Source organism: Plectrocnemia conspersa, unplaced genomic scaffold (assembly GCF_051122295.1).
Source record: "Plectrocnemia conspersa isolate PC_06_02 unplaced genomic scaffold, ASM5112229v1 ptg000011l, whole genome shotgun sequence".
NCBI classification, from domain to species: Eukaryota; Metazoa; Arthropoda; class Insecta; order Trichoptera; family Polycentropodidae; genus Plectrocnemia; species Plectrocnemia conspersa.
Window position 1 is genome coordinate 29,364,481 of NW_028277175.1, and position 27,203 is coordinate 29,391,683.

General features: G+C 32.5%; 7 protein-coding genes across 9 annotated transcripts in view; 2 read left to right on the forward strand and 5 right to left on the reverse strand.

The window, feature by feature from the left end:
• Positions 1-774: 774 nt before the first annotated feature.
• On the forward strand, positions 775-2,090 carry LOC148230196 (phosducin-like protein 3). The gene is made up of 6 exons (XM_088198743.1): positions 775-818; positions 1,009-1,087; positions 1,152-1,251; positions 1,328-1,529; positions 1,594-1,729; positions 1,800-2,090. Exons 2-6 carry the CDS (start codon positions 1,023-1,025, stop codon positions 1,933-1,935), a joined length of 639 nt encoding a protein of 212 aa, XP_088054869.1. The 5' UTR covers positions 775-818; positions 1,009-1,022; the 3' UTR covers positions 1,936-2,090.
• A 921-nt stretch (positions 2,091-3,011) lies between these two features.
• On the reverse strand, positions 3,012-8,039 carry LOC148230197 (uncharacterized). The gene is made up of 2 exons (XM_088198697.1): positions 7,883-8,039; positions 3,012-4,394 (listed from the first exon to the last, which is right to left on the reverse strand). The coding sequence occupies exons 1-2, from the start codon at positions 7,897-7,899 to the stop codon at positions 3,203-3,205; spliced, it is 1,209 nt and encodes a 402-aa protein (XP_088054823.1). The 5' UTR covers positions 7,900-8,039; the 3' UTR covers positions 3,012-3,202.
• Positions 8,040-9,558: 1,519 nt separating this feature from the next.
• LOC148230198 (uncharacterized) lies at positions 9,559-11,566 on the reverse strand. Its single transcript, XM_088198683.1, has 2 exons — positions 11,444-11,566; positions 9,559-11,182 (listed from the first exon to the last, which is right to left on the reverse strand). The coding sequence occupies exon 2, from the start codon at positions 11,148-11,150 to the stop codon at positions 9,669-9,671; it is 1,482 nt and encodes a 493-aa protein (XP_088054809.1). The 5' UTR covers positions 11,151-11,182; positions 11,444-11,566; the 3' UTR covers positions 9,559-9,668.
• Positions 11,567-12,213: 647 nt separating this feature from the next.
• DPCoAC (dephosphocoenzyme A carrier) overlaps positions 12,214-27,203 on the forward strand; it is a 35,883-nt gene continuing 20,893 nt past the window's right edge. The window contains exons 1-6 of one of the 2 annotated variants that reach the window (XM_088198726.1): positions 12,214-12,345; positions 12,609-12,669; positions 12,735-12,903; positions 15,037-15,136; positions 15,337-15,416; positions 15,483-15,625. The gene's annotated coding sequence lies outside the window, so the exon portion shown is untranslated. Of the gene's footprint in view, positions 12,346-12,608; positions 12,670-12,734; positions 12,904-15,036; positions 15,137-15,336; positions 15,417-15,482; positions 15,626-27,203 lie in introns of those variants that run through there. The other variant, XM_088198725.1, reaches the window with a different exon arrangement.
• On the reverse strand, positions 16,658-18,962 carry LOC148230200 (uncharacterized). Its single transcript, XM_088198690.1, has 2 exons — positions 18,817-18,962; positions 16,658-18,285 (listed from the first exon to the last, which is right to left on the reverse strand). Exons 1-2 carry the CDS (start codon positions 18,831-18,833, stop codon positions 16,902-16,904), a joined length of 1,401 nt encoding a protein of 466 aa, XP_088054816.1. The 5' UTR covers positions 18,834-18,962; the 3' UTR covers positions 16,658-16,901.
• Positions 21,133-22,078, reverse strand: LOC148230201 (uncharacterized). The gene has a single exon (XM_088198738.1). It carries the CDS (start codon positions 21,930-21,932, stop codon positions 21,192-21,194), a length of 741 nt encoding a protein of 246 aa, XP_088054864.1. The 5' UTR covers positions 21,933-22,078; the 3' UTR covers positions 21,133-21,191.
• LOC148230202 (uncharacterized) lies at positions 24,961-26,736 on the reverse strand. 2 transcript variants are annotated; one of them, XM_088198712.1, is made up of 3 exons: positions 26,592-26,736; positions 25,958-26,060; positions 24,961-25,882 (listed from the first exon to the last, which is right to left on the reverse strand). In XM_088198712.1, the coding sequence occupies exons 1-3, from the start codon at positions 26,606-26,608 to the stop codon at positions 24,983-24,985; spliced, it is 1,020 nt and encodes a 339-aa protein (XP_088054838.1). In that variant the 5' UTR covers positions 26,609-26,736; the 3' UTR covers positions 24,961-24,982. The 2 variants fall into 2 exon arrangements, with proteins under 2 accessions (XP_088054838.1, XP_088054837.1); XM_088198711.1 differs by having other exon boundaries at positions 24,983-26,060.

Below are 27,203 nucleotides of genomic sequence, written 5' to 3' on the forward strand. Positions count from 1 at the left end.
TGCGAGGTCGCTAAAAAAGTTTACTTACCTGGGATTTAACCACTACTCATCGCGCTAAAGACATGAAGAATTTCCTTTCAGAGAGAAAAATTGAGCAAATAATGATTCTCGCAGGAGTGATTGCCTATCTACGGACTCTTGACTCTTGCAATGAATAAGTCATTCGAAGATCATTTGTGTATGGAAATCAATGAGTGCATTTAAAATATAATTTGTGAAGTCTGACCTATAAGAGATCGTGAAGTGAGTGAAAAATTCATAAAATAAAATCACTGACAGTTGTGTTGACAATTACATTTGGAGTTGCAAGAAAATCAAGCCGGAATTCATCATTTGATGAGTTGTGACAAGGTTTCATAATACTATATGACTGCCAAGATTCAACGAGACTACTATATAAAAATCAAGACCCGGACTTCTAGCTCGGACATCGTTTTCTAGAGAAAACTAGCCGACTAAAAACACCACAGAATAAATTTTGTTTATTGTACATATATGATAAAATAAGAGATATCCTTGAAATAAGTCCTCGTGCGTATTTAAAAGTTAAAATTAAAATAAGACTCAGTATTATTTTTGCGAAAACACGACATATTTATCTAATTTAAAAGTGAAAAATATGTTAATAGTATAATAATGTATATGTTGATTTTTTAACGATTAAGATATTAGTAATTGAAAAAATAGGCTTATTAGTCATTTTGTTGAAATATCATTTATTTATAAAACATGTGTTCGTAAAGTATTGTAACGATCATGGTCGCTACGTTCGACGTTAGGTCTTTAAAAACAACATAAACAAGGCGTGCGGTTAAAAGGTTTTGACAATTTGCTATATAAATATTGTTATTTATTTATAATAAATGTTTTATTTCAGTAATAATTAGCTATTTGAGACTTAGCGATTTGTAATCTATTATATAAACAAGTTTTTACTCGTTAATATACGATTAGTCATATCCGCCCACATTTACTTTCTAAGGTTAAAACTATGTTATAAAATTTTAGAATAAGAAATCAAAATGGATCAAGTCATTCAAAACATTGCACAGACAGTCGAGAGGCAAATCGATGCCGAAATTGAAAAGTATGTATGAAAAGTTGTTTAACATAATTATTGGTAATAATGTATTGTATATGTGTTTAATTAGACTAGATCAACTGGACACGGACGATTTTGAAAAGTTGAGAGAGGCTCGTCTCGCAGAAATGAAGAAGAGAGCTCAGATGAAACAAGAATGGATGGCCAATGTAATTTGTGTTTTTTACTATTATACTTAATTTATGTCATGAACGATGTGAATGATTAGATATAATTGTATCGCAGGGTCACGGAGAATATTCAGAATTGACCGACGAGAAAGAATTTTTTGCCGTCACTAAGAAATCCACTAATATTGTTTGTCACTTTTATAAAAACGGCACTCCTCGCTGTAAAATTGTAGATATGCACTTAAAAATTCTCGCTCAAAAACACATGGAGTGTAAATTTGTGAAATTGGACGTTGAACGCTGCCCGTTTCTCACTGGTTTGTATACGTTTCGTTTTATGATTATGTATAATCCGTTTTAATACGTGTTTTGCTTTTGTAGAGCGTTTAAAGATTCGCGTTATTCCTACCATAGGACTGGTGAAAAATTCAAAAACTAAAGATTTCATCGTCGGATTCACCGAACTCGGTAACTGTGATGACTTTTCTACAGAAATGTTAGAATGGAGGATAGCGAGGTATGTATCCTATTATATACAATATAATAGAATATTATAATATTAATTAACATGAATAATTTGTTTATAGATCAGAAGCTATCGAGTACAACGGAGATTTGTTAACTCCTCCAGACGTAGCTAAGAAGCAAAAGCAGAATTATATTGCAAATAATAAAACAATTCGCAGTACCAATTATAGCGACGACGACGATGATTTGGATTGATTAATTGATTGATAAAAAAAGGCTTTTGATTAACATATTTCTATTTATAATTGGCACAATTAATTGACATTCCTCATTTAATACGAATAACATCAAATCTTACACGCAATCTTATTTTGTATTACATTTTTTAATAAATTTTACGCTTAATAAAACTTTTTATATTTTAATAAACGCGGCACACCGAACCGCCTTCCAAAAAAGAAACAAAATACAACCTATCAAAGTAAATTTTGACAAATCATCCAAATCCAAATGGTTTCATATTTCAGATTAAACGATATTACTTCAAGTATCTGCAATTAGGCCTGCCGAGAGGAGGGGGGGGGGGAGATAAGATAAGTTTCCCGGGCCTGTTCTCCTTGAAGGATAAAAAAGGTAAAAACTGACCTCAAATAATAAATCTGAACTAAACTAGTAGTTTGAGATGTATATATTGATGTATTTTAGTTATAAGTTCATTTAGCCCTTTTTTATACATACAAGAAATAAAAGGAGCGGAACATTGCCTTCAAAACCACACACTTTCTAGGAAGTACTTTGATAATAAACATTACTATTCAAAGTGACAGATTGTATTTTTTTGACGTGTTTGCAAATTATTGTTGATTTTTGAAACTAAAAAATATTAGACATGGGAGGAAATATTCAATAAATATAAATTAGTAGCAGTAAATTTAGTATTCGATCTGAATTTTCAGATCGACGAAAAAGAAGAAATAACAAAAGCATCAGCTGATGATATAAATTCACAAATATAGTTGGACAATATTCGATACCCTCTACCTTTAAAAATACAATTGGTACAGATTCACTAAAAATGGTTGATGCTTCGTCGATGATAATGCAAAGTTATGATTTTTTGCCATAAAAAAATACCACATCTTCTGATATTTGTTTTCGTTTTTGAACATTTTAAACATTTAATTTTCTACGTATTGATTCTAGTTTCATGTTATAAGAACCGGCTCTACGAACTAAAATTATTTTAGCAACCGGATCTATGGAGCCAGTGCGAACCTATCACTATCATATATCTAACGGATTGTGTATTTGAGATAAGACAAAAACTCCAAAATTTCAAACATTTATTTAATTATCAAAATACAAAACATCACATTTTCTGACACGGCATGGTAGGCAACTGTAAATGCAATTACGTCTCTATGATTGCGATTATCCCAAGTACAAAAACAGAGAGGATTTGAGCAAAGTTTCGTTAATCAATGGGTGCATCTACAGAACTGGTAGAATATATGCTTTTAGTTTAAGCGATGGTTTCGCCCGTAAAATACAGTAAATACTCCGGATAAAACGTGTCTTCTCTATACACGTTGACAGACATAGGCTCGATTTTGCCATAGTCGACAGAATTTCCTGCGGAAGCGGGCGGTTCACTTTGACATCTGTCGCAAACGATGACAGAAGATACTATCATGCACTTCCATTCACCGATGATCTGGCTCTTGTGACATTCGTGGTTCGATATCTTGCTGAACTTTACGAATCCGAACCTATGGATGTTGTCGAGGAAACTGCTCTCGGCTAGCTTTTGCGGATTTATTCTGAAAGCGCGATACAGCAACATCTGTCTCACGCCTGCTTTTCCGTGGAGCAGCTCGTGCTCCTTTTCGCGAAGCATCTTCATCGCTCTCAAGTGCGGATTGTTAATCTTTTGCACTTTATGCACCTGAAAATGCTTCTGCGCAGACTTCATGAACTGCTCTTTGACGATGTTAAACTCTAGTGAATCGCAATCGATTATCAAATGCGAAGGCGTGAGACATGTGATGGAGTAAGTCAAATTCTTTGGACTCCATATATTCATCATTACATCATCAGACGACAGATTCTTATTCAGCTCGTTTATCCTGCGTAGCATATCAAATTTTTTATCATTTAATTTATCAATTTCTTTTGATGCAGCGCTATTTTTAACATTGAACTCTTCGAGCTGCCCTGATGATACCGCTTTCATTTTTTGCAATTCATCAATCTCTCGTGATAATATATTCTTAATTTTCATAAAATCAGCGATCTCAGTGGTTAAATTGGTATAGTCGATTGTGACTGATTCTTTTTGTTTGTTTAATGCATCAATCTCTTTTAATATGTTCTCTTTTTTAAGATTGAATTCGTTCAGATTTAATCGTGCATTATTTGCGACATTTAGGTATTCAATCTGTCTTTTCATTTCGTCGATCTTTATTTGCAATTCAGTGATCTTTTTTGTGAAAATGTCTTGTTCTCGTTTAGCAAATAATACTCTGTTCTGTTTATAAATCTCGAATTTCTGTTTTTCCAAAGCTAATTCGTCATTTGTAGCATTGGCTTGATCAAGTTGTTTTTTTAGACTATGTACCTCGTGTTCTTTAACGCATAACTCTTGGCTTCTCGTCTCCAAATATTTTCTTAAATCTGTCAAGCTTTCCGTGTTTATCTGCCTGCCAGTAGGTCTTCTGTGGAATGAAAGTTCAACATATTATATAAATAAAAAATTCGGATGACTAACAAAAAAAAATGTCCTCAAAATTAAAAATACATTTGATTTTAAATTTTTATTATTATTATACATACAACATTGGACATAATAATGGGGCACCCCTTAAAATAGTGTGCAACTCTTTATGCCTCCACTACATTCTCTTGAAGTTGGGCAAGATTGGCCAAGGACGGAGAATGTAGTAAGTTACTTCGGTCGATTTCGGTTCTGCCTGCTCTAAAATCTCTCGGAAGTTATCCGAAGTTTACCAAGAACGGGGAGTGAAGTGGGAGTAATTCAGTCGACTTAGTCGGCATTTGTTCCGAGTCAAAGGGACAGAGCTATTCTTTCAAGCGCGAGCGGTGAGATACTTCCCCTTTCGCTCTCTCGCGTGTTAAGTGACGAGAGTGCGAGAGATAATATCATGGTGGTTCGCATACTGAGATAGAACGAGTACCTCGGTTCTAATTAATTTTTATTTCATTCATTATTATGATGGCGGTACAATGTAGTCACAGGAGTAAACGACCTGTTTTTAAAACTTCTTCAGTCGGAACTATGTATTTGGGACCCTAATAATAGAGGGCACAAAGATAATAAAGATCCACGATGTGCAAGAGGTAGAAATCCAATTAACAAATAAAATTCCGGTGGAGGAATTAAATTAAATTAAATGTACAGGAGCTATAGTCGGAATATAGCATTGTAGCTAAATTCTGGATCATTTGGTTTTGATTTTTTTTGTGTTCAAAACACGCAAATAGTTATATTACGCATGGTTATAGAGCAGTGACAGCTGCCGCCTGTACATCATCCCATATACTGGGAAGCGCGCGCGCGAATGAAATCCCCGAGATTGTGGAGCGCTACTCGAAGCAGGGCCGGCAGTACAGGCGATCGCCTGGGGCGCTAGATCTTGTGAGGCGCCGTGATACCAAATAAAAGCGCAATGTTTACTTGAGATTATCAAACAATATTGTTAAAGAATATAACCTGATATAAGTTTTTTTTGTATATCCTACTGTGTATTCTTTAGATTATTTCTCGCGCAAAAAATCGCGACGAAAAATTAACTACAAATTCTTAAATACCCACAATCGCAAAAAAGAGTATGGTCTGAAATATAATATTAAATTACTTTAATTTGAATTATATTTATGCGTTCATGTAATCAGTTATTAAAGTATTAATAGAGGGGGGAGGGGGGTGGCGCAAATTTAGTTTTTGCCTGGGGCGCCAAATAACCTAGGGCCGGCCCTGACTCGAAGTCGGAGATCTCGGCCGATTTCAGTTGTAGCTTCGGTTCGGACAACTTCGAGAGAGTGTAGTGGAGGCATTACAAGTGCATAGTCAGACCTAAATATTTTAACAGGTACTTTTAACCGTAATTCTGAGAACTATGCAAAGGAATTTGCCGTTTTAAATTGCTCACTTGAGTTTTACAAATAAATTGCAGGTCTAATTGCTTAGTTTTCTTCAAGTGGCTGTTATGTTCAGTTACGTGATTTCGGCCTTTATTTATCGTTCTATTTTTTTTATTTAATAATTTATTTAGAATATTATATAAACATTTAAAAAAATCCAAAAAACGCGAAATAAGTGAAGCTTAAAGAGTGAATATAACTTTATTGCAATCGCATATTGCATAAAAGTAAAAGTTAGCTATTAATATAATAAATTAATAATAAATATTATTGACTGAATATAACGGAAATTACTAAACAATTATACTGTTCACGACACGCTGTTCAATATGCTTTGAAATGGTTCAACGAATGTGGTTCTTAAAAATCAAAGGCAAGAACTGAAAGAAAACGAAAGACAACTGCCTAGGAGGAACAAATGTTGGTTTGCGAGTCCCGAAAAAAAATCGTCGAAAAATGTCTTCAAAGCTGGCTGCTGAAGTCTCTGTAAGCGGAGGGCCATCCATTTTTTCTCAGACGGTGCGTGTGTGCCAAGCACACACGCACGGATCTGCCCGTCGGACATCCGACGCATCTGTCCGTTTTAAAGGTTTTAAAGCCTTTCAGAAATAAATAAAACTCAAAGGTTAGAGTGGGCCCGAAAAGACCGAGATTGAACATTTGAAGATAATGCGATAGTCAATTAGTTCAATAAACTTTAATGTAATTTTAAATTAAAATTGGTTAATATAAAAAAAAATTTAAAAGTTAATTTATTAAAAAATTTTAAGTCAATATTTTTTTTAAATAATTATACTTTTTTGTATTTTTTTCAAGTTTTGGGACCCCTGGTGTAGTACACGTGCGTCGAAAAGTCGCAGAAGAATATCTAGCCGATTGCGTACTACCCAAAGTCAAATCCCGTGGCGGAAGCGTTATGGTCTGAGGTTGCAAGCAGGTAGCAGGGGTTGGAAACATTACGAGGGTAGTATGAATTTTAACATTTATATTTCAATGTTGGAATCCACTTTAATGGATTCATACTGAAAAATATTTTCAAACGGACCACGCTTGGTGCCATACTTCGCTAAAAAGCAGGGGTTAATTTGCGTCAAAGGGGTTGACCCTTGTAGTCTACACAGTCTACACAGTCACCAGACCTAAATCCTATAGAGCATTTATGGGCAAAATTAAAAGGAAAGGTTGCGCGACACAAAAATTGCAAATCCAAAATTGAGCTGCGAGAAAAATTGCAGATGGAATGGAGAAAATTGTTGCAAGTCCTAAGTTGACAGTATGCCAAAAAGGGTTGTAGCTGTAATTAAAGCTTAAACTAAACACTATCAGTTTTTTATTTATATTTTCACGGTTTTTTAAGAAATAGAGCTAGGGCTATATATTTATATAAATATATTTAATAACAAAAACATAAAATAATATGTTAAAAAGTGCTTCATGTTATTTTGTTGATGCAGAGGATTTTTTTAAATGTATACATGTATTTTAGTTCATTTGTTGCGTAACGAAAACTTTTTGAATTTTCGAAACATTGTTTTATTCATTAATTTATTACATATCATACGATCGACTTTCAAGCTGATAAAAATATCTGTTGATAATAATGAAAGCTAAAAACAATAGTTATTACGTAGTTAAAAATAAAAGTATTTTTTTTTAGTTGAGTCATGTGCTTTACATCATAGTTTCTTAACCGGTATTTTATGTATTTTAAAAGTATATTTCTTGTTACTGACTGGTTTAATATACTTAAATATGGTTATATCAGCATACTGTGTTGCAAAATTAATTGTTTTGAATAAAAAAATCAATTATATAAATATTTATTATTTTATTTTAATGTTGATGGTCCGCAAAACATTTTTTGATTTTTTCGGTGGTCCGTGGATGTAAAAAGGTTAAGAAACTATGCTTTACATGACTCAACAAAGAGAACCATTGACGATGTTTGGCATCTGATTTCATATGGAGACTGATAAGAATGTTAAGAGTGGTTCATATTTTGACGAACGAGATAAAAAACTATATATTAAAATGTGCATACCCTTGATCGTTGCCCATTTTTATGCAGATGTTGTGTTGTACGTTTTAAGGTCGACTACGTATCTTTTATTCGATTTCTTTGAAAATCTTATTCCGTCGATGTTGACCCAAACAGCCTCTGATTTGACTATTTCCTAAATGTGTTGCCAGCTTTCTACAAAATAAATATAAATGATGATTAAAAAATCAGCGCTTGCATTCTTCGCTATTAAATATTTGATAACTACCCAATAAGCACAGCTATCTGATTTATATAATATTATCTTTCAGATATGTACTGTCTTAAAGATCATTTTATTTTATTTAACATATATTATTTATATTTTTCAATAAAAAAATAATTTCTACTTACTTTTTTACATTTATCATTATAATAAGTAAATAAAGGTACAATTAATTATAATAAAGATGTAGATTTTTTTATAAATTGGAAATAGTTACCGTTAATTTATTGCTATTAATTACGTGATGATTATTGTTTTTGCGCCCTCTTATTGACACTTTGGCCAATACTCTTTTATCTAAAGTCCGTAGTAATATCGGTTAGGATAGCTATCATTTATGAACATATTGTAATATCCAAGTGCAGATAAGTTATGGACGATGTGCGAAATACGACGTCTGTCTATACATATTCATATTAAGACTTTTTACAACAATATTATAACTTACAATAAGTGGGAATCGAATGAAGCATATCTAAAGTGAATTTTGACCAATAAGAGAGCGCAAAAAACAATTATCCTTTCGCAGAAGTAAAAAATCCACGTCAATATTAAATGATTTTGCTCGTTACCGAGCGTTCGATTGTTGCTTTTGATGTGGATTTTTGACTTCTGAAAAGTGATAGTTGTTTTTGCACCCTTCTACTGACTAAAATTCAGTTTAAATATACTTTGACCAATACTTTCATATCAGAAGTCTATAGTGTAATATCGAAAACATAGTGTAATATCAAGGTGCAAACTATTTATGGAACAATATATGAGATGCGACGTTTATCTGTACTTCTTTCATTACTTATTTTTTCCTGAGAGTTGAGTTGGCTTAGTTTGTATTTCGGACTTGACCTAAAGAAAGTTCTAAAACTATGGTTAGTTTTAGAACTTTCATTTGGTCATGTTGGATTTGGTTAATCCGTGTAAGTTAGGTTTGGGATTGAACAGCAAATGCACGTTTTGCAACTGTCAAAGACATTTTAGATCGGCATAAATTTGTATTATCGCTTATCGGCTAAATTATACTTTCGATAGTAAAACTATATATCTACTGGTAAAAATGTACTTGGATTTCATAAGTAAAAATAAAACTTCACCGATAAATTCACTGTAACATTTATACACCGCATTAAAATAAATAATGATAAGTATATATGTAAATGTATATATTATTACGTATGGAAAAGTTGAAAACATATAATTTTTCTAGCACCTGCCAGATAAATTATATTTTCACTGGTTAAAATATACATTTACCGGTGAAAATGTATTCCGATATAATTTCACTGATATGACTGTTGATTCAAGACCGTTTTTTAGAAGAATAACCCGAGAATTTCTGGGTTAGAATCGAGGACATCATTTCATATGTATCTAACAGGTTGTGTAGTTGAGGCAGAAAAAAACTCAATAAAATATAAAAAATATTTAATAATCAAAATATAAAAATTATCACTTTTTCTCATACATTATGGTGGCCAAAGGTAAATGCAATTACGTTGCTATGTTTGCGATTATTTTAAGTACAGATAGGATTTAAAACAGAGTTTCGTTAGTCATTGAGTGCATCTAAAGAATTGGTGGAAGAATATTTGCTTTTGGTTTTGACGAAAAATACAGTATATACTCCGGATAAAACATATCTTCTCTGTACACGTTGACAGACATAGGGTTGATTTTGCCGTAATCGACAGAATTTACTATGGCAGCGGGCGGTTCACTTTGACACCTGTCGCAAACGATGACAGAAGATACTACCGTGCACTTCCAATCGCAGATGATCTGTTTGTTGCAATATTTGTAGTCAGATATCTTGCTGAACTTGACGAATCCAAACCTTTGAATGGTGTCGATGAAACTGTACTTGGCTAGCTCTCGCAGATGATTCATATTTAGGGCGCGATACAGTAGCATCTGACTCACGCCTGCTTTGCCGTGAAGCAGCTCGTGTTCCTTATCGCGAAGCATCTTCATCGCTCTCAAGTGCGGATTGTTAATCTTTTGAACTTTATGCACATGAAAATGATTCTGCGTGGACTTCATGAACTGCTTTTTGACGACGTTGAACTCTAGCGAATTGCAATCTATTATCAAATGCGAAGGCTTGAGAGATGTAATGGAGTAAGTTAAATTCTTTGGACTCCATACGTTCATTATTAGATCAGCAGACGACAGTACCTTATCCAGCCCGTTTATCTGACGTACCATATCAACTTTCTTATCATTCAACTTATCGATAACTTTTGATGCAGCACTATTTTTAACGCTAAGCTCTTCGAGCTGCTTTGATGACACCGTTTTCATTTTTTGCAACTCATCAATCTCTCCTGATAATATACCCTTCATATTTTTTAAATTCTGGAACTTAAAGCATAACTTGTTATAGTCGATTGTGTCTGTTTCTTTTTGTTTGTTTAATGCAGCAATCTCTATCGTTATGTTCTCTTTTTCGGCGATCTTAGTGCGTAAATTGTTATAGTCAATTGTGACAGATTCTTTTTGTTTGTTTAATGCATCAATCTCTTTCAATATGTTATTTTTTTCGGTGATCCTAGTGCGTAAATTGTTATAGTCGATTGTAACGGATTTTTTCTGTTTCGTTAATTCATCAATCGCTCGTAATATATTACCTTTTGTTTTCATCAATTTTGCGATCTTAGTGTATAAATTGTTATAGTTGATTGTGTCTGATTCTTTTTGTTTTTTTAATGCATCGATCTCTTTCAATATGTTCTCTTTTTTAATATTAAATTCGTTCAGATTAAATTGTGCATTATTTGTGTCATTTAAGTATTCAATCCGTTTTTGCATTTCGCTGTTCTTTGTCCGCAATTCAGTGATCTCTTTGACGAAAATATCTTGTTCTTGTTTAGCATATAATACGCTGTTCTCTTTATAATTCTCGAATTTCCTTTTTTCAAAAGCTAACTCGTCCGTAGTAGCATTGGCTTGATCAAGTAGTTTTTTTACACTAAGTAGTTCGTGGTTTTTAACGAATAACTCTTGGCGTGTCGTCTCCAAAGATTTTTCTAAGTCTGTAATCCTTTCCATTGCCTTTTTTTATCCACTCGGCAGTAGTTGTTCTGTGAAACAAAAATTCAACATATTATTGACTAATTATTTCGCCAAAATTAAAAGTAAAATAATTAAGATGGTTAGTAATAAAGAAAGACAATAACAATAGGTATTACATTATTGAATATATAAAAAGGATCAACACATGACTCAACAAATAGAAGCAGTGACGTTGTTTAGCATCTGATTTAATATGGAGAATGATAAGAATGATAAAAGAACAACATATTTTTTTGACGAACATGAGAAAAAAATTAAAATATGTATACTTATGTATGTTGCCCGTGTTGATTCAGACGTTGTGTAGTATGTTTTAAGGTCGACTAGATAACTTCCACTCGATTTGTTTGAAAATCTTAGTGCGTCGATGTTGATACGAAAAGCGTCTAATTTAATTAGATAAATATAAATAATGATAAAATTATAAGCGCTTGCATTGTTGAGAATTAAATTTTTGATAACTACCCGATAAGCACAGCTATCTTAGTTTTTAATCATCTTTCAGATATATACTATCTGGAAGATGAAAAATAGATTTATTTTATTTAAAATATATTATGTATATTTTTTAATTAAATTTATTTTTTGTACTTACCTTTTTATATTTTACATTATAATAAGTCAATAAAGATGAATAGGTTATACGTGGCTTGTTTTTGCTTATTGATATTTTAAAATAGTTGCCTTTTTTATTGCTATTAATTACAGATGATCCAATTCGAGTTTCCTATGTTGACAGCGCTGTAAATCAGACATTTGTTAATAACAATAAGTGTCAAATGTTAGTTTGTACCAAGACATTTATGAAACGGATCGCTCAACTCAACGTTCGCAGCTTTGGGCTTTTCTTTTCGTTGTGTCCAAATATCATGTGGTGAAATGTCTGGAAAAAAACCAATGGTTATGAACTAATAGTTTAGCCCTAATAGATACGAAAGCAGCCAACATAATATCACCAATTAAGAACCAATTAAGTTTTAAATTTTAAAACGTATTTATGTAGCAAACAAATGGCAGTAACTTTTTTCGCACTGGCAACACAGTTTAAAAGTCAACGTCGTGTTGTATCGTTATGAAACGCAGTGTTTATTTTCGTTATTTGACATCCACAATCGAAACGATTTGCTTTCAATTACATTACCAATGTATCGATAATGACAAAAATGAAATGGTACGTCTTAAAACAATCATTTCATTTTTAAATTAAAATTTAACTGATTTTGATTTGGCTAATGTTTTTGCTGTAATTGTAAAGTTATACATTTTTACGAATTGCTTCTGAAAAATAATTATAAACAATAAAATAAAAATTATACACAATATTAAGTAAATATGTTTGTTGTTGTCCTTGACTTTAAATTGTGTACATTGGTAATATTTTTGTCAAAACCTAATATGATCTTATTAATATAGCTAGCATTTTACATTCCATAGGACTCGATAAAATTACCATTCAAGTGCAGCTGACCAGCACCAGAATCAACTTTCAGATCAGGTGAGCGCCTTTGTCCTTTATGATACAAATACTTGTAACAAAATCATTTTTTAAATGAATTTTAGAAAGACACTGTATTCAGTTTATATTCGACACGGCGCAGAAGGAACGAGTCCTGGCACTACTTTTTTAAGGAAATTCGGCAACCACAGCCAGGATACTGCCTCACGCTACTATACAATTCGCAGCTTAAAGCTCATAGTTTGGCGTTTCCGATCTTAGGATCGAAGCAAAGTGCGTATTAATGAATATTTTTTAATTTTGATGCTTCAAAAAGGAGGAATATATAAATGGATGAATATGTTGATTAATTTTAAAACTTTTACCTGTATAGAAATTTCTCACTGTATTTGTGAAGTAAAAATTCCAAAATTTCCTTATAGTCCAGTCAAATCTAGGAATGAAAGATAGAAAGCTGAATATTTTCCTAAACCTTTGTTTTGCCGTTTTAAAGACGGACTGAAAAGTATTATAAGATCGAGTGTCCACTAGTCAAGATATCAAAGGTCAATGGTCAATACATCGGAAGCAAGATATTTGCAAAAAACGATTTTTGTGACATTTCACCTTCGATATCTTGACTAGCGGACACTCGTTCTCATGACACTTTTCAACCCAAATGTCTGTGCAAATTTTCACTTTTCTATTTTTCATGCTGAGGCTAAATACTTATTTGAATCTGCGCTATCGCCTAAAGACTCAAATTTCGATCGAATTAATTAAACTGATCTAATCAAAACACTTGTGACCCTTCAGCGACTCCTTTTGTAATGATGTTTGTCGACAGCCCAAAGATGCGAAAATAATAGCGTTTAAAATGAGCTGATAAAAATATTTGTTTTTGCCTATATCTGACGATTAAACAACTGCTGTCAATAATAATATGTTAAAATTGAAAATATAATAAGTAGATATATTTATAAATCTAATATTAAAAAATATGCAGAAACACTAATAAGTGGTTGATAAACGCTTGACAAAAGAAAAGTGAGCCTGTCCTTTTAAAAAACTCTTCAAAATATAGCATCTGTTAAAAATATCAACAGATTTAATGCAAAACGTCTGCGACAGTCCAATTATTTGGCACCTCAACGAATATTACGAACTTTCTCTAAAAGCCTTATATTGAGTCATTAAGTTTTGCTAATAAGGTACGTTCCTAATTTCAATAAACTGCGTCATTATTTTTTCAAAGCGGTCTCGTTTTTTGTCGTTCGTTCAATTATATTTTTATTATTATTGTACCTAATAAAATTGAGGCTGTGTTGTTGTGCTCTTTATTATATTTATGAATTTTTAAAGTAGATAAAATATAATTTATTAAATTATTTTTTAGAATGATGTTATTGTTTTTTAAGATTATGTGTGACACTTTCTCTATACATTATTTCGTTGACATTAAAATTGGTTAAAATTTTTGGTTACGGAGATTAATAACTTAAATTATATACTAATATTATTTTACTATAATATATAGTCAATTTTATATAAATTATTACAAATGGACCAGTGGCGTGCCGTCCATATATGCGGTCGATTCAAAACGCCACCAGCATTCACGATTGATTGACTATAAACACGAGTGAATATCACATGATCGGCTGATTCACTCGCCATCAGCCGTTCATGCTGGTGGCGTTTTGAATCTACCGCATCTATGGATGACACGCCACTGAAATGGACTTATTCCACTTTCAACAAAAACATTTTACAGTTCAACTTATTTTATTTATGTATGAGGTTGTTGTGCACAATTGACTGTGTGATTATAAATATTAAAAGAGGATCTGACTAAAACTATCAATAACTCATTTTTTTCAAAAAAATGGATCTATACCACTTTCAAAAACGCAGCTAATGTATGAGGCTAATTAGTGAAAAGTCGAAATAATTTATACAGTTACTTGTCACAAATAGCCGTAATAAATGATAAAAACAAATATAACAAAAAACTACACATGAGCGAAAATATTAATACCGCAATAAAAAAGATTGCAATAACCAAAAAATCTACATAATATAATTTAAGCCCAATTCTCTGCTTTAAATTAATTAAATTAGTATTATGCATCATAGTACACCATAATCAATCATGAAAATGTGATTAAAAAGTATTAGAATACAATGAATTTTACCATAAATCTTAAAAAATAGTCTGGTATAAAACTAGCATTGAATTTGCGATTTTTTTTATTTTTTATGCGAGCGGCTTTGACAAGTGGTAAACGGGCTTATTACGACCAATGGTTAGGTACACCCTTAAATGAGTTTATTATATGTGGGCTTACGGTTTTTAAATATATGAGAACCAAAGTCTGTCTTAAATGTGACAATGCGATTTTTTATTTTGAATTTGTGTAATTGTAGATCGCTTCGGAGAAAATCAATCTGCATGGATGAATTTACTCCTGGGCGGTATTGCTAGAATGTTAGGACAATCGTCGCATTATCCGTTGGATATTGTTAGGTAAGATATCTTATTGTTCAAATACTTTTTTAAGATATTAATTATATAATTGAGTTATCGGATTCAATATAAACATAACGTTGCATGAACATGTTCAGTATTCTTGGGGGTGGTTAGCCATAATGACTTAGTGGTGATAAATAATCATATTGTAGTTTTTTAAAAACTAAATGATGTTAATTAGATGTAATTTTATATAGGCGAAGAATGCAGACCGCTTAAAAAAACAAAGACGGGTATAATGAATACAGGATAATCATCGGAACCTTACGAAGAATATGTAGGTAATTATTTGTATAGATCGCCTCTTAATCTTTTGATCCAATCTAAATTGTTATTTTAACAGAGATGAGGGAATCAAAGGCTTGAGCATGAACTGAGTGAAGGGGCCGATCGCGGGTCAGCCTCGATAGCATCAGACAATGGTTGCGGAGCATGTGCGCCTCGTACAAGTTGACCAGTTAACGCTCACCATGGAAAGAACAATGGGTACTAATTAAATGTGATACGTCTATGAAAAATATTCTGGCCATCGTCATTCTCACAAAAACCATGACATCACAGAATTTGTACATAAAAGTACCAAAAAAAAGAGGTGGTCTCTTTTGTATGGTCGTAACAACACTAGTTTTTAAATCTTGACCTGTTTTATCACTAATGATTTCGTGCAACTTTATATATGCCATTTTAAAGCTCATGCATTTCACATTCTTTGCAATATTGGGTTCAATTCTTGCTCGTTTTGCTGAAGAAATTTTAGTTCCATCGTCAGGATCAACATATATTCAAAGATATTTTCGACGTCTGAGGCTCAGGGTCTATTTCCATAGTTGAAGTTGTTGCAATTTTTCTGCCGAGCGCCTTCGCCACTTCGTAAGCAAACACAGAACTTTTTTATTTCTCAAGGCTCTGATGCAACGGCCTCACATAGGCACACGTAACAATATCTCAATATATTATACATATATATAAATATAATACTCTTTGACGCATTGACGTTAATACTCATGCTTTTCTAAATTTTACTTGCTTAATATTATAAACAAATCGATAATATTTTGGTTATATAGATTTTTGCAGCTTAACTGCCATAGTTTAACGCTATTGAGTCGATCGATGCTTGTTTCACGAAATATATTGACATTATTTTGTAATATTTATCAAGAGAGAGCACAGTGGGTTATTGTGGAAGTTTATCTTAAGCTGTGATCGATTATATTGCCAATGAATAAATTTATATATACCGTTTGTTTGTTCTATAATTTATCGTAACTTAAGATAACAACACATCTCATTAAAAATACAAGTTTTTATACATTATTTATCGTAATAAAAATTCGTTGCTATAATTATATTATGTCTGACCAGTTTTTCGAAATAGCAGGTTTACCGAGAGGCGGAGGGGAGGGGAGTAAAGACAAATTTCCGGGGCCCGACTGGTAAAAGTCATAGCAAGAATATTTATTTATTTTATTTTTTAGATTAAATTAAGACCATCGTGGCATAACGAACGTAATAACGTGGTCGAAAACAAATTTTAAATTTATAAAACATAAAAAAAAACGTATATATACATAAATATAACAATACTTAAACATTTATTTAATTATCAAAATATAAAAAGTATCACTTTTACTCATACATCATGGTGGCCAACGCTAAATGCGTGCAAGTGCAAATTTCAATTACATAAAGAATTTAAAACAGAGTTTCATTAGTCAGTGAGTGCATCTAAGGAATTGGTGGAAGAATATTTGCTTATAGTTTAAGCGATGGTTTCGCCTGAAAAATAGAGTAAATACTCCGGATAAAACATGTCTTCTCTGTACACATTGACAGACAAGGGCTTGATTTTGCCGTAATCGACAGAAGTTCCTGTAGAAGTGGGCGGTTCACTTTGACACATGTCGCAAACGATGACAGAAGATACTACCATGCACTTCCATTCACCGATGATCTGGCACTTGTGACATTCGTGACTCGAAAACTTGCTGAACTTAATGAATCCGTACCTTTGGATGATGTCAAGGAAACTGCACTCGGCTAGCTTTCTCAGATTCATTTTGAAGGCGCGATACAGCAGCATCTGCCTCACGCCTGCTTTGCCGTGGAGTATCTCGTGCTCCTTTTCGCGAAGCATCTTCATCGCTCTCAAGTGTGGATTGTTAATCTTTTGCACTTTGTGCACCTGAAAATGCTTTTGCGTCGACTTCATGAACTGCTTTTTGACGATGTTGAACTCTATCGAATCACAATCGGTTATCAAATGCGAAGGCATGAGAGATGTGATGGAGTAAGTCAAATTCTTTGGACTCCATACGTTCATTATTAGATCAGCAGACGACTGTACCGTATCCAGCCTGTTTATCTGACGTAGCATGTCAACTTTCTTATCATTCAACTTATCGATCACTTTTGATGCAGCACTATTTTTGACTCTGAACTCTTCGAGCTGCTTTGATGACACCTTTTTCATTTTTTGCAACTCATCAATCTCTCCTGATAATATATCCTTAATTTTCTTTAAATCAGTAATCTTTAAGTATAAATTGTTGTAGTCGATTCTGTCTGATACTTTTTGTTTATTAAATGCATCAATCTCTTTCATTATGTTCTCTTTTTCAGCGATCTTAGTCCGTAAATTGTTATAGTCAATTGTGACAGATTCTTTTTGTTTGTTTAATGCATTAATCTCTCTCATTATGTTATCTTTTTCAGCGATTTTAGTACATAAATTGTTATAATCGACTGTGACTGATTCTTTTTGTTTGTTTAATGCATCAATCTCTTTCAATATGTCCTGTTTTTTAAGATTGTATTCGTTCAAATTTAATCGTGCATTATTTGTGTCATTTAGGTATTCAATCCGTCTTTGCATTTCATTGTTCTTTGTCCGCAATTCAGTGATCTCTTTGACGAAAATATCTTGTTCTTGTTTAGCATATAATACGCTGTTCTGTTTATAATTCTCGAACTTCTTTTTTTCAAAAGTTAACTCGTCCATAGTAACATTGGCTTGATCAAGTTGGTTTTTTATACTAAGTACCTCGTGGTTTTTAACGAATAACTCTTTCTGTGTCTTCTGTAAAGATTTTTCTAAATCTGTAATTCTTTCCTTTCCCATTTTTATTTCCTCGTCAGTAGGTCTTCTGTGGAACGATAATTCAAAATATTAATAACTAATTATTTCATCAAAATTAAAAGTAAATAAAAAAATCGAATGACCAACAAACTTATTTGAAAGCCAAAAAGTAAAAAAAACATATTTAATAGGAAACACATAATATGTTAATAAGTTTATGAACATGTATTTTAATTTATTTGCCGCGTAACGAAAACGTTATGGATTTTTCGAAATATTATTTTAATTATTAATTTTATATATACATAATACAAACTCGAATAAAGTTTTTAAACAATACAGTCAATTTTCAAGCTTATTACAATTCCGTAAAATAACTAACATGATAAGAATGTCTGTTAACAATAATGAAAGCCAAAAACAATAGCAACGTAGCTAAAAATAATTATTACATTATTGAATATAAAAATTATCAGCACGTGATTCTATAAAGATATATATTGACGCCATTTGGCAGCTGATTTAATATGTATACTGATAAGAATGATAGGAGAATAATATTTTGACAAACATGAAGATTTTTTAATAATATGCATACCCTTGATCGTTGCCCATTTTGATGCAGACGTCGCGTCGTATGCTTTAAGATTGACTAGATATTTCCAATCGATTTGTTTAAAAGTCTTTCTGCTTCGATATTGATACGAAAATCTTCGGATTTAACCAAGTGTTGCCAGCCTCGTAAATGATAAATATAAATAATGATTAGATTATCAGCGCTTGCAATTTGAGTATTGTTTGAAATATTGGTCAACTACCCAATAAACACAGCTATCTGACTTTTAAACATCTTTCAGATAGTATTAATAGGTTCTTATTCAGGTACACCCAGTTGGTAAACGCATTATGGTTTAACCGTCAATGATATTATTAAAGATTTACCCTGCTGTAACGCATTGTCATTTCAGTTTTTTCCAGGGGAGTAGGGTAAAAATTGGCCATTGCTAATAAAATAGTGCCGTTGCAGTGGATACGCTCAATTATCTATCATTCATATTAAGACTTTTTATAACAATATTACACCTTAAAATAAATGAGAATCGAATGAAGCACACTAAAACCGAATTTTGACCAATAGGAGAGCTCAAAAAACAATTATCACTTCTCAGAAGTCAAAAATCCACGTCAAAAGCAAAAAAATCCTGTCGACGCCGTCACAATTTTATTGCTTTTGACATGAATTTTTGCCTTCTCAAAAGTGATAATTGTTTTTGCACCCTCCTATTGACCAAAATTCGATTTAAAAATACTTTGACCAATACTCTCATATTAGAAGTCTATAGTGTAATATCGAAAGCATACATTAGTGCCAGAAAACTAAGGAGCAATATGCGAAATGCAACGTCTGTCTGTACTTCTTCCTCCGTTTATTATCCCCGAGAGTTGAGTTGGCTTAGTTTGTAATTTGGACTTGACTTGTAGAAAGTTCTAAAACTATAATAAGTTTTAGAACTTTCATTAGGCCAAGTTGGATTTGGTTAATTTGTGTAGGTTCGGTTTGGGTTTGAACAACAAATGTACGATGTATGTTTGAACAAAAAATCAATGAATTTAAAACATTTATTTAATTATCAAAATATAAAAAGTATCACTTTTTCTCATGTCATGGTGGCCAACTGTAAATACGTGCAAATGCAAATTTCAAGTACATAGAGCATGGTTTCCCAAACTATGGTCCGCGGAACACCAGTGTTCCGCGGATCCAAAATAGGTGTTCCGCGGAGCCTAAATAGATATTTCACAAAAATTTAGAGTAGATTAAAAAAACTGTTAGTCTTGCTAATACATAAAAATTGTTCATAAATCTGATAAAAAAGCTTGAAAATATGTGCTAAATATTCAACCTTGATGTGTATAAAATCTGGAGGGAAAAGTTTCTTTTAACTTTAAAATTTTATCCTATTTAAACAATATTTTTATTGTTAATTAATCACAAGATATTAGTGCTTGTTATACGAATTTTATTTATGTGACTAGATATGCTACTGGCAGTCATTGTATTTTGCATAGGCATGCACTGTTGACTAAAAAAAATTCCACAAATTTAAAAAATGTTATGAAGTAGCCGTGGAAATGATAAACTATGTAAAATCTAGACCACTTCAATCCAGATTATTTAAAATTTTGTGCGATGAAATGGGTAGTGAACATGAAACACTTTTATTACATACTGAAGTGAGATGGCTACCCAGAGGAAAAGTACTATTAAGCCTTTATGAACTTCGAAATGAATTATTAGTCTTCTTGAAAGCACAAAATAATTTGCAACAGCATTTTATAAATTTTTTAACAAATCCTTCCTGGTTGATACATCTGCATATCTGGCGGATACTTTTACAAAATGAAATGATGTTAACTTATAATTACAAGAAAAAAGTATTACAATTTTTAATATAAGAGATAAAATTGAATCTTTTGATAAAAAATTACAATTTCAGATTTTATCGGCTGAATCTAATAATTTTTATTGTTTTCCTGTCTTGGATATAAATGTTTAAATTAATTAAATTTTCAAGTAGATAAAAAGTTTTACAAGTATTTAAGGAACACCTATATTACTTGAAAATAACTCTTTCGGAATATATAGTAAGGACGATTCCTGGGTTCGGAATCCATTTTCCGTGACAGTAAAACCAGTGGGCTTAAGGGATTATGAGAATTTAGTTAATGACTCTGATTTGAAACAAAAATATCATAAATTTAATAACATTTCTTTAATAACATGTTTTATTTTATTATGTATTACCCAGCCTAAAAAATAAGCTAAGTGTTCCGCCAAAATTTTCGGATTTGCCAAGTGTTCCGTCGCTGAAAAAGTTTGGGAAACCCTGACATAGAGGATTTGAAACAGAGTTTCAAATCCTGTGCAGTGAGTGCATCTAAAGAATTGGTGGAAGAATATTTGCTTATATTTTAAGCTATGGTTTCGCCTGAAAAATACAGTAAATACTCTGGATAAAACATATCTTCTCTGTAGACGTTAAAAGACATAGCCTTGATTTTGCCGTAAACGACAGAATTTCCTACGGAAGCGGGCGGTTCACTTTGACACCTGTCGCAAACAATGACAGAAGATACTAACATGCACTTCCATTCACCGATGTACTGGCTCTTGTGACATTCGTGGTTCGATATCTTGCTGAACTTGACGAATTCGAACCTTCGTATGGTGTCGAGGAAACTGCTCTCGGCTAGCTTTCGCAGATTCATTTTGAAAGCACGATACAGCAGCATCTGCCTCATGCCAGCGTTGCCGTGGAGTATCTCGTGCTCCTTTTCGCGAAGCATCTTCATCGCTCTCAAGTGCGGATTGTTAATCTTTTGCACTTTATGCACCTGAAAATGCTTTTGCGTCGACTTCATGAACTGCTCTTTGACGATGTTGAACTCTAGCGAATCACAATCGACTATCAAATGCGAAGGCGTGAGAGATGTGATAGAGTAAGTCAAGTTCCTTGAACTCCATTCGTTCTTTACTAGATCAGCAGACAGCACTCCCTTATCCAGCGCGTTTTTCTGTTGTAGCATATCAACTTCCTTATCAATCTGTTTTGATGCAGCACTACTATTAGCTCTGAGCTCTTCGACCTGCTTTAATGACACCGCTTTCATTTTTTGCAATTCGTCAAGCTCTTGGGATAATATATCTTTCATTTTTATTAAATCGCCGATCCCAATGCGTAAATTGTTATAGTTGATTGTGTCTGATTCTTTTTGCTCGTTTAATACAGCAAGCCTTTCAATATGTTATCTTTTTCGGCGATTTTAGTGCGTGAATTGTTATAGACGATTGTGACTGATTCTTTTTGTACAGACAAAAATGATGCATTAAACAGTTAATGCATCAATCTCTTTCAATATGTTTTCTTTTTCAGCGATTTTAGTGAGTAAATTGTTATAGTCGATTGTGACTGATTCTTTTTGTTTGTTTAATGCATCAATCTCTTTCAATATGTCTTGTTTTTTAATATTGAATTCGTTCAAATTTAATCGTGCATTATTTGTGTCATTTAGGTATTCAATCCGTCTTTGCATTTCGGTGTTCTTTGACTGCAATTCAGTGATCTTTCTTGCGAAAATTTCTTGTTCTTGTTTAGCAAAGAATACGCTGTTCTGTTTATACATCTGGAATTTTCTTTTTTCCAAAGCTAATTCGTCCTTAGTAGCATTGGCTTGATCAAGTTGGTTTTTTATACTAAGTACCTCGTGGTTTTTAATGAATAACTCTTGCCGTGTCGTCTGTAAAGATTTTTCTAAATCTATAATCCTTTCCTTTCCCTTTTTTATTTGCTCGTCAGTAGGTCTTCTGTGGAACGAAAATTCAACATATTAATAACTAATTATTCCATCAAAATTAAAAGTAAATATATAAATTGGATGACCAACAAACTTATTTGAGAGCCCAAAAGTAAAAAAAAAAACATATTCAATAGGAAACACATAATATGTTAATAAGTTTATGAACATGTATTTTAATTTATTTGCCGCGTAACGAAAACGTTATGGATTTTTCGAAATATTATTTTAATTATTAATTTTATATATACATGATACATACTCGAATAAAGTTTTCAAACAATACAGTCAATTTTCAAGCTTATTACACATCCGTAAAATAACTAACATGATAAGAATGTCTGTTAACAATAATGAAAGCCAAAAACAATAGTAACGTAGCTAAAAATAATTATTACATTATTGAATATAAAAATTATCGGCACGTGATTCTATAAAGATATATTTTGACGCCTTTTGGCAGCTGATTTAATATGTATACTGATAAGAATGATAGGAGAATGATATTTTGACAAACATGAAGATTTTTTAAAAATATGCATACCCTTGATCGTTGCCCATTTTGATGCAGACGTCGCGTCGTATGCTTTAAGATTGACTAGATATTTCCAATCGATTTGTTTAAAAGTCTTTCTCCTTCGATATTGATACGAAAATCATAGGATTGCACCAAGTGTTGCCAGCCTCGTAAATGATAAATATAAATAATGATTAGATTATCAGCGCTTGCAATTTGAGTATTGTTTGAAATATTGGTCAACTACCCAATAAACACAGCTATCTGACTTTTAAACATCTTTCAGATAGTATTAATATGTTCTTATCCAGGTACACCCAGTTGGTAAACGCATTATGGTTTAACTGTCAATGTTATTATTAAAGATTTACCCTGTTGTAACGCATTGGGCATTTCAAATTTTTCCGGGGGAGAAGGGTAAAAATTGGCCATTGCTAATAAAATTGTGCCGTTGCAGTGGATACGCTCAATTATCTATCATTCATATTAAGACTTTTTATAACAATATTACACCTTTAAATAAATTAGAATCGAATGAAGCACATTAAAACCGAATTTTGACCAATAGGAGAGCTAAAAAAACAATTATCACTTCAAAAATCTACGTCAAAAGCAAAAAAATCCTGTCGACGCCGTCACAACTTTATTTGTTTTGACATGAATTTTTGCCTTCTCAAAAGTGATAATTGTTTTTGCACCCTCCTATTGACCAAAATTCGATTTAAAAATACTTTGACCAATACTCTGATATTAGAAGTCTATAGCATACTTTAGTGCCAAAAAACTAAGGAGCAATATGCGAAATGCAACGTCTGTCTGTACTTCTTCCTTCGTTTATTATCCCAGAGAGTTGAGTTGGCTTAGTTTGTATTTTGGACTTGACTTAAAGAAAGTTCTAAAACTATAATAAGTTTTAGAACTTTCATTAGGCCAAGTTGGATTTGGTTAATTTGTGTAGGTTCGGTTTAGGTTTGAACAACAAATGTACGATGTATGTTTGAACAAAAAATCAATGAATTTAAAACATTTATTAAATTATCAAAATATAAAAAGTATCACTTTTTCTCATGTCATGGTGGCCAACTGTAAATACTTGCAAATGCAAATTTCAAGTACATAGAGGATTTGAAACAGAGTTTCAAATCCTGTGCAGTGAGTGCATCTAAAGAATTGGTGGAAGAATATTTGCTTATATTTTAAGCTATGGTTTCGCCTGAAAAATACAGTAAATACTCTGGATAAAACATATCTTCTCTGTAGACGTTAAAAGACATAGCCTTGATTTTGCCGTAAACGACAGAATTTCCTACGGAAGCGGGCGGTTCACTTTGACACCTTTCGCAAACAATGACAGAAGATACTAACATGCACTTCCATTCACCGATGTACTGGCTCTTGTGACATTCGTGGTTCGATATCTTGCTGAACTTGACGAATCCGAACCTTCGTATGGTGTCGAGGAAACTGCTCTCGGCTAGCTTTCGCAGATTCATTTTGAAAGCACGATACAGCAGCATCTGCCTCACGCCAGCTTTGCTGTGGAGTATCTCGTGCTCCTTTTCGCGAAGCATCTTCATCGCTCTCAAGTGCGGATTGTTAATCTTTTGCACTTTATGCACCTGAAAATGCTTTTGCGTCGACTTCATGAACTGCTCTTTGACGATGTTGAACTCTAGCGAATCACAATCGACTATCAAATGCGAAGGCGTGAGAGATGTGATAGAGTAAGTCAAGTTCCTTGAACTCCATTCGTTCTTTACTAGATCAGCAGACAGCACTCCCTTATCCAGCGCGTTTTTCTGTTGTAGCATATCAACTTCCTTATCAATCTGTTTTGATGCAGCACTACTATTAGCTCTGAGCTCTTCGACCTGCTTTAATGACACCGCTTTCATTTTTGCAATTCGTCAAGCTCTTGTGATAATATATCTTTCATTTTTATTAAATCGCCGATCGCAATGCGTAAATTGTTATAGTCGATTGTGTCTGATTCTTTTTGCTCGTTTAATACAGCAAGCTCTTTCAATATGTTATCTTTTTCGGCGATTTTAGTGTGTGAATTGTTATAGACGATTATTTCTGATTCTTTATACTTGCTTAATGCATAAATCTCTCGTGATATAATACCCTTCATTTTAATCAAATCGGTGATCTTAGTTTGTAAATTGTTATAGTCAATTGTGTCTGATTCTTTTTGTTTGTTTAGTGCATTAATCTCTTTCAATAAGCTTTCTTTTACAGCGATCTTAGTGCGTAAATTGCTATAGTCGATTGTGACTGATTCTTTTTGTCTGTTTAATGCATCAATCTCTTCCAATATGTTTTCTTTTTCAGCGATTTTAGTGCGTAAATTGTTATAGTCGATTGTGACTGATTCTTTTTGTCTGTTTAATGCATCAATCTCTTTCAATATGTTTTCTTTTTCAGCGATTTTAGTGCGTAAATTGTTATAGTCGATTGTGACTGATTCTTTTTGTTTGTTTAATGCATCAATCTCTTTCAATATGTCTTGTTTTTTAATATTGAATTCGTTCAAATTTAATCGTGCATTATTTGTGTCATTTAGGTATTCAATCCGTCTTTGCATTTCGGTGTTCTTTGTCTGCAATTCAGTGATCTTTCTTGCGAAAATTTCTTGTTCTTGTTTAGCAAAAAATACGCTGTTCTGTTTATAAATCTGGAATTTCCTTTTTTCCAAAACTAATTCGTCCTTAGTAGCCTTGGCTTGATCAAGTTGGTTTTTTAAACTAAGTACCTCGTGGTTTTTAACGAATAACTCTTGCTGTGTCGTCTGTAAAGATTTTTCCAAAGCTAATTCGTCCTTAGTAGCCTTGGCTTGATCAATTTGATTTTTTATACAAACTACCTCGTGGTTTTTAACGAATAACTCTTGCCGTGTCGTCTGTAAAGATTTTTCTAAATCTATAATCCTTTCCTTTCCCTTTTTTATTTGCTCGTCAGTAGGTCTTCTGTGAAACGAAAATTCAACATATTAATAACTAATTATTCCATCAAAATTAAAAGTAAATATATAAATTGGATGACCAACAAACTTATTTGAGAGCCCAAAAGTAAAAAAAAAACATATTTAATAGGAAACACATAATATGTTAATAAGTTTATGAACATGTATTTTAATTTATTTGCCGCGTAACGAAAACGTTATGGATTTTTCGAAATATTATTTTAATTATTAATTTTATATATACATGATACATACTCGAATAAAGTTTTCAAACAATAGTCAATTTTCAAGCTTATTACACATCCGTAAAATAACTAACATGATAAGAATGTCTGTTAACAATAATGAAAGCCAAAAACAATAGTAACGTAGCTAAAAATAATTATTACATTATTGAATATAAAAATTATCGGCACGTGATTCTATAAAGATATATTTTGACGCCATTTGGCAGCTGATTTAATATGTATACTGATAAGAATGATAGGAGAATGATATTTTGACAAACATGAAGATTTTTTAAAAATATGCATACCCTTGATCGTTGCCCATTTTGATGCAGACGTCGCGTCGTATGCTTTAAGATTGACTAGATATTTCCAATCGATTTGTTTAAAAGTCTTTCTGCTTCGATATTGATACGAAAATCATAGGATTGCACCAAGTGTTGCCAGCCTCGTAAATGATAAATATAAATAATGATTAGATTATCAGCGCTTGTGAATTTAAGTATTGTTTGAAATAATGGAAACTACCCAATAAACACAGCTATCTGACTTTTAAACATCTTTCAGATAGTATTAATATGTTCTTATCCAGGTACACCCAGTTGGTAAACGCATTATGGTTTAACCGTCAATGTTATTATTAAAGATTTACCCTGTTGTAACGCATTGGGCATTTCAAATTTTTCCGGGGGAGTAGGCTAAAAATTGGCCATTGCTAATAAAATAGTGCCGTTGCAGTGGATACGCTCAATTATCTATCATTCATATTAAGACTTTTTTAACAATATTACACCTTAAAATAAATGAGAATCGAATGAAGCACACTAAAACCGAATTTTGACCAATAGGAGAGCTCAAAAAACAATTATCACTTCTCAGAAGTCAAAAATCCACGTCAAAAGCAAAAAAGTCCTGTCGAC

Excerpts from the sequence above, each read along its gene's own strand:
- LOC148230201 (XM_088198738.1), bottom strand. The coding sequence starts at position 21,932 with ATGAAAGATATATTATCCCAAGAGCTTGACGAATTGCAAAAAATGAAA.
- LOC148230196 (XM_088198743.1), top strand. The coding sequence starts at position 1,023 with ATGGATCAAGTCATTCAAAACATTGCACAGACAGTCGAGAGGCAAATC. Across the intron at positions 1,530-1,593 it reads ACGCTGCCCGTTTCTCACTG|AGCGTTTAAAGATTCGCGTT; the intron begins GTTTGTATACGT and ends TTGCTTTTGTAG. Across the intron at positions 1,730-1,799 it reads TTAGAATGGAGGATAGCGAG|ATCAGAAGCTATCGAGTACA; the intron begins GTATGTATCCTA and ends ATTTGTTTATAG.
- LOC148230198 (XM_088198683.1), bottom strand. The coding sequence starts at position 11,150 with ATGGAAAGGATTACAGACTTAGAAAAATCTTTGGAGACGACACGCCAA.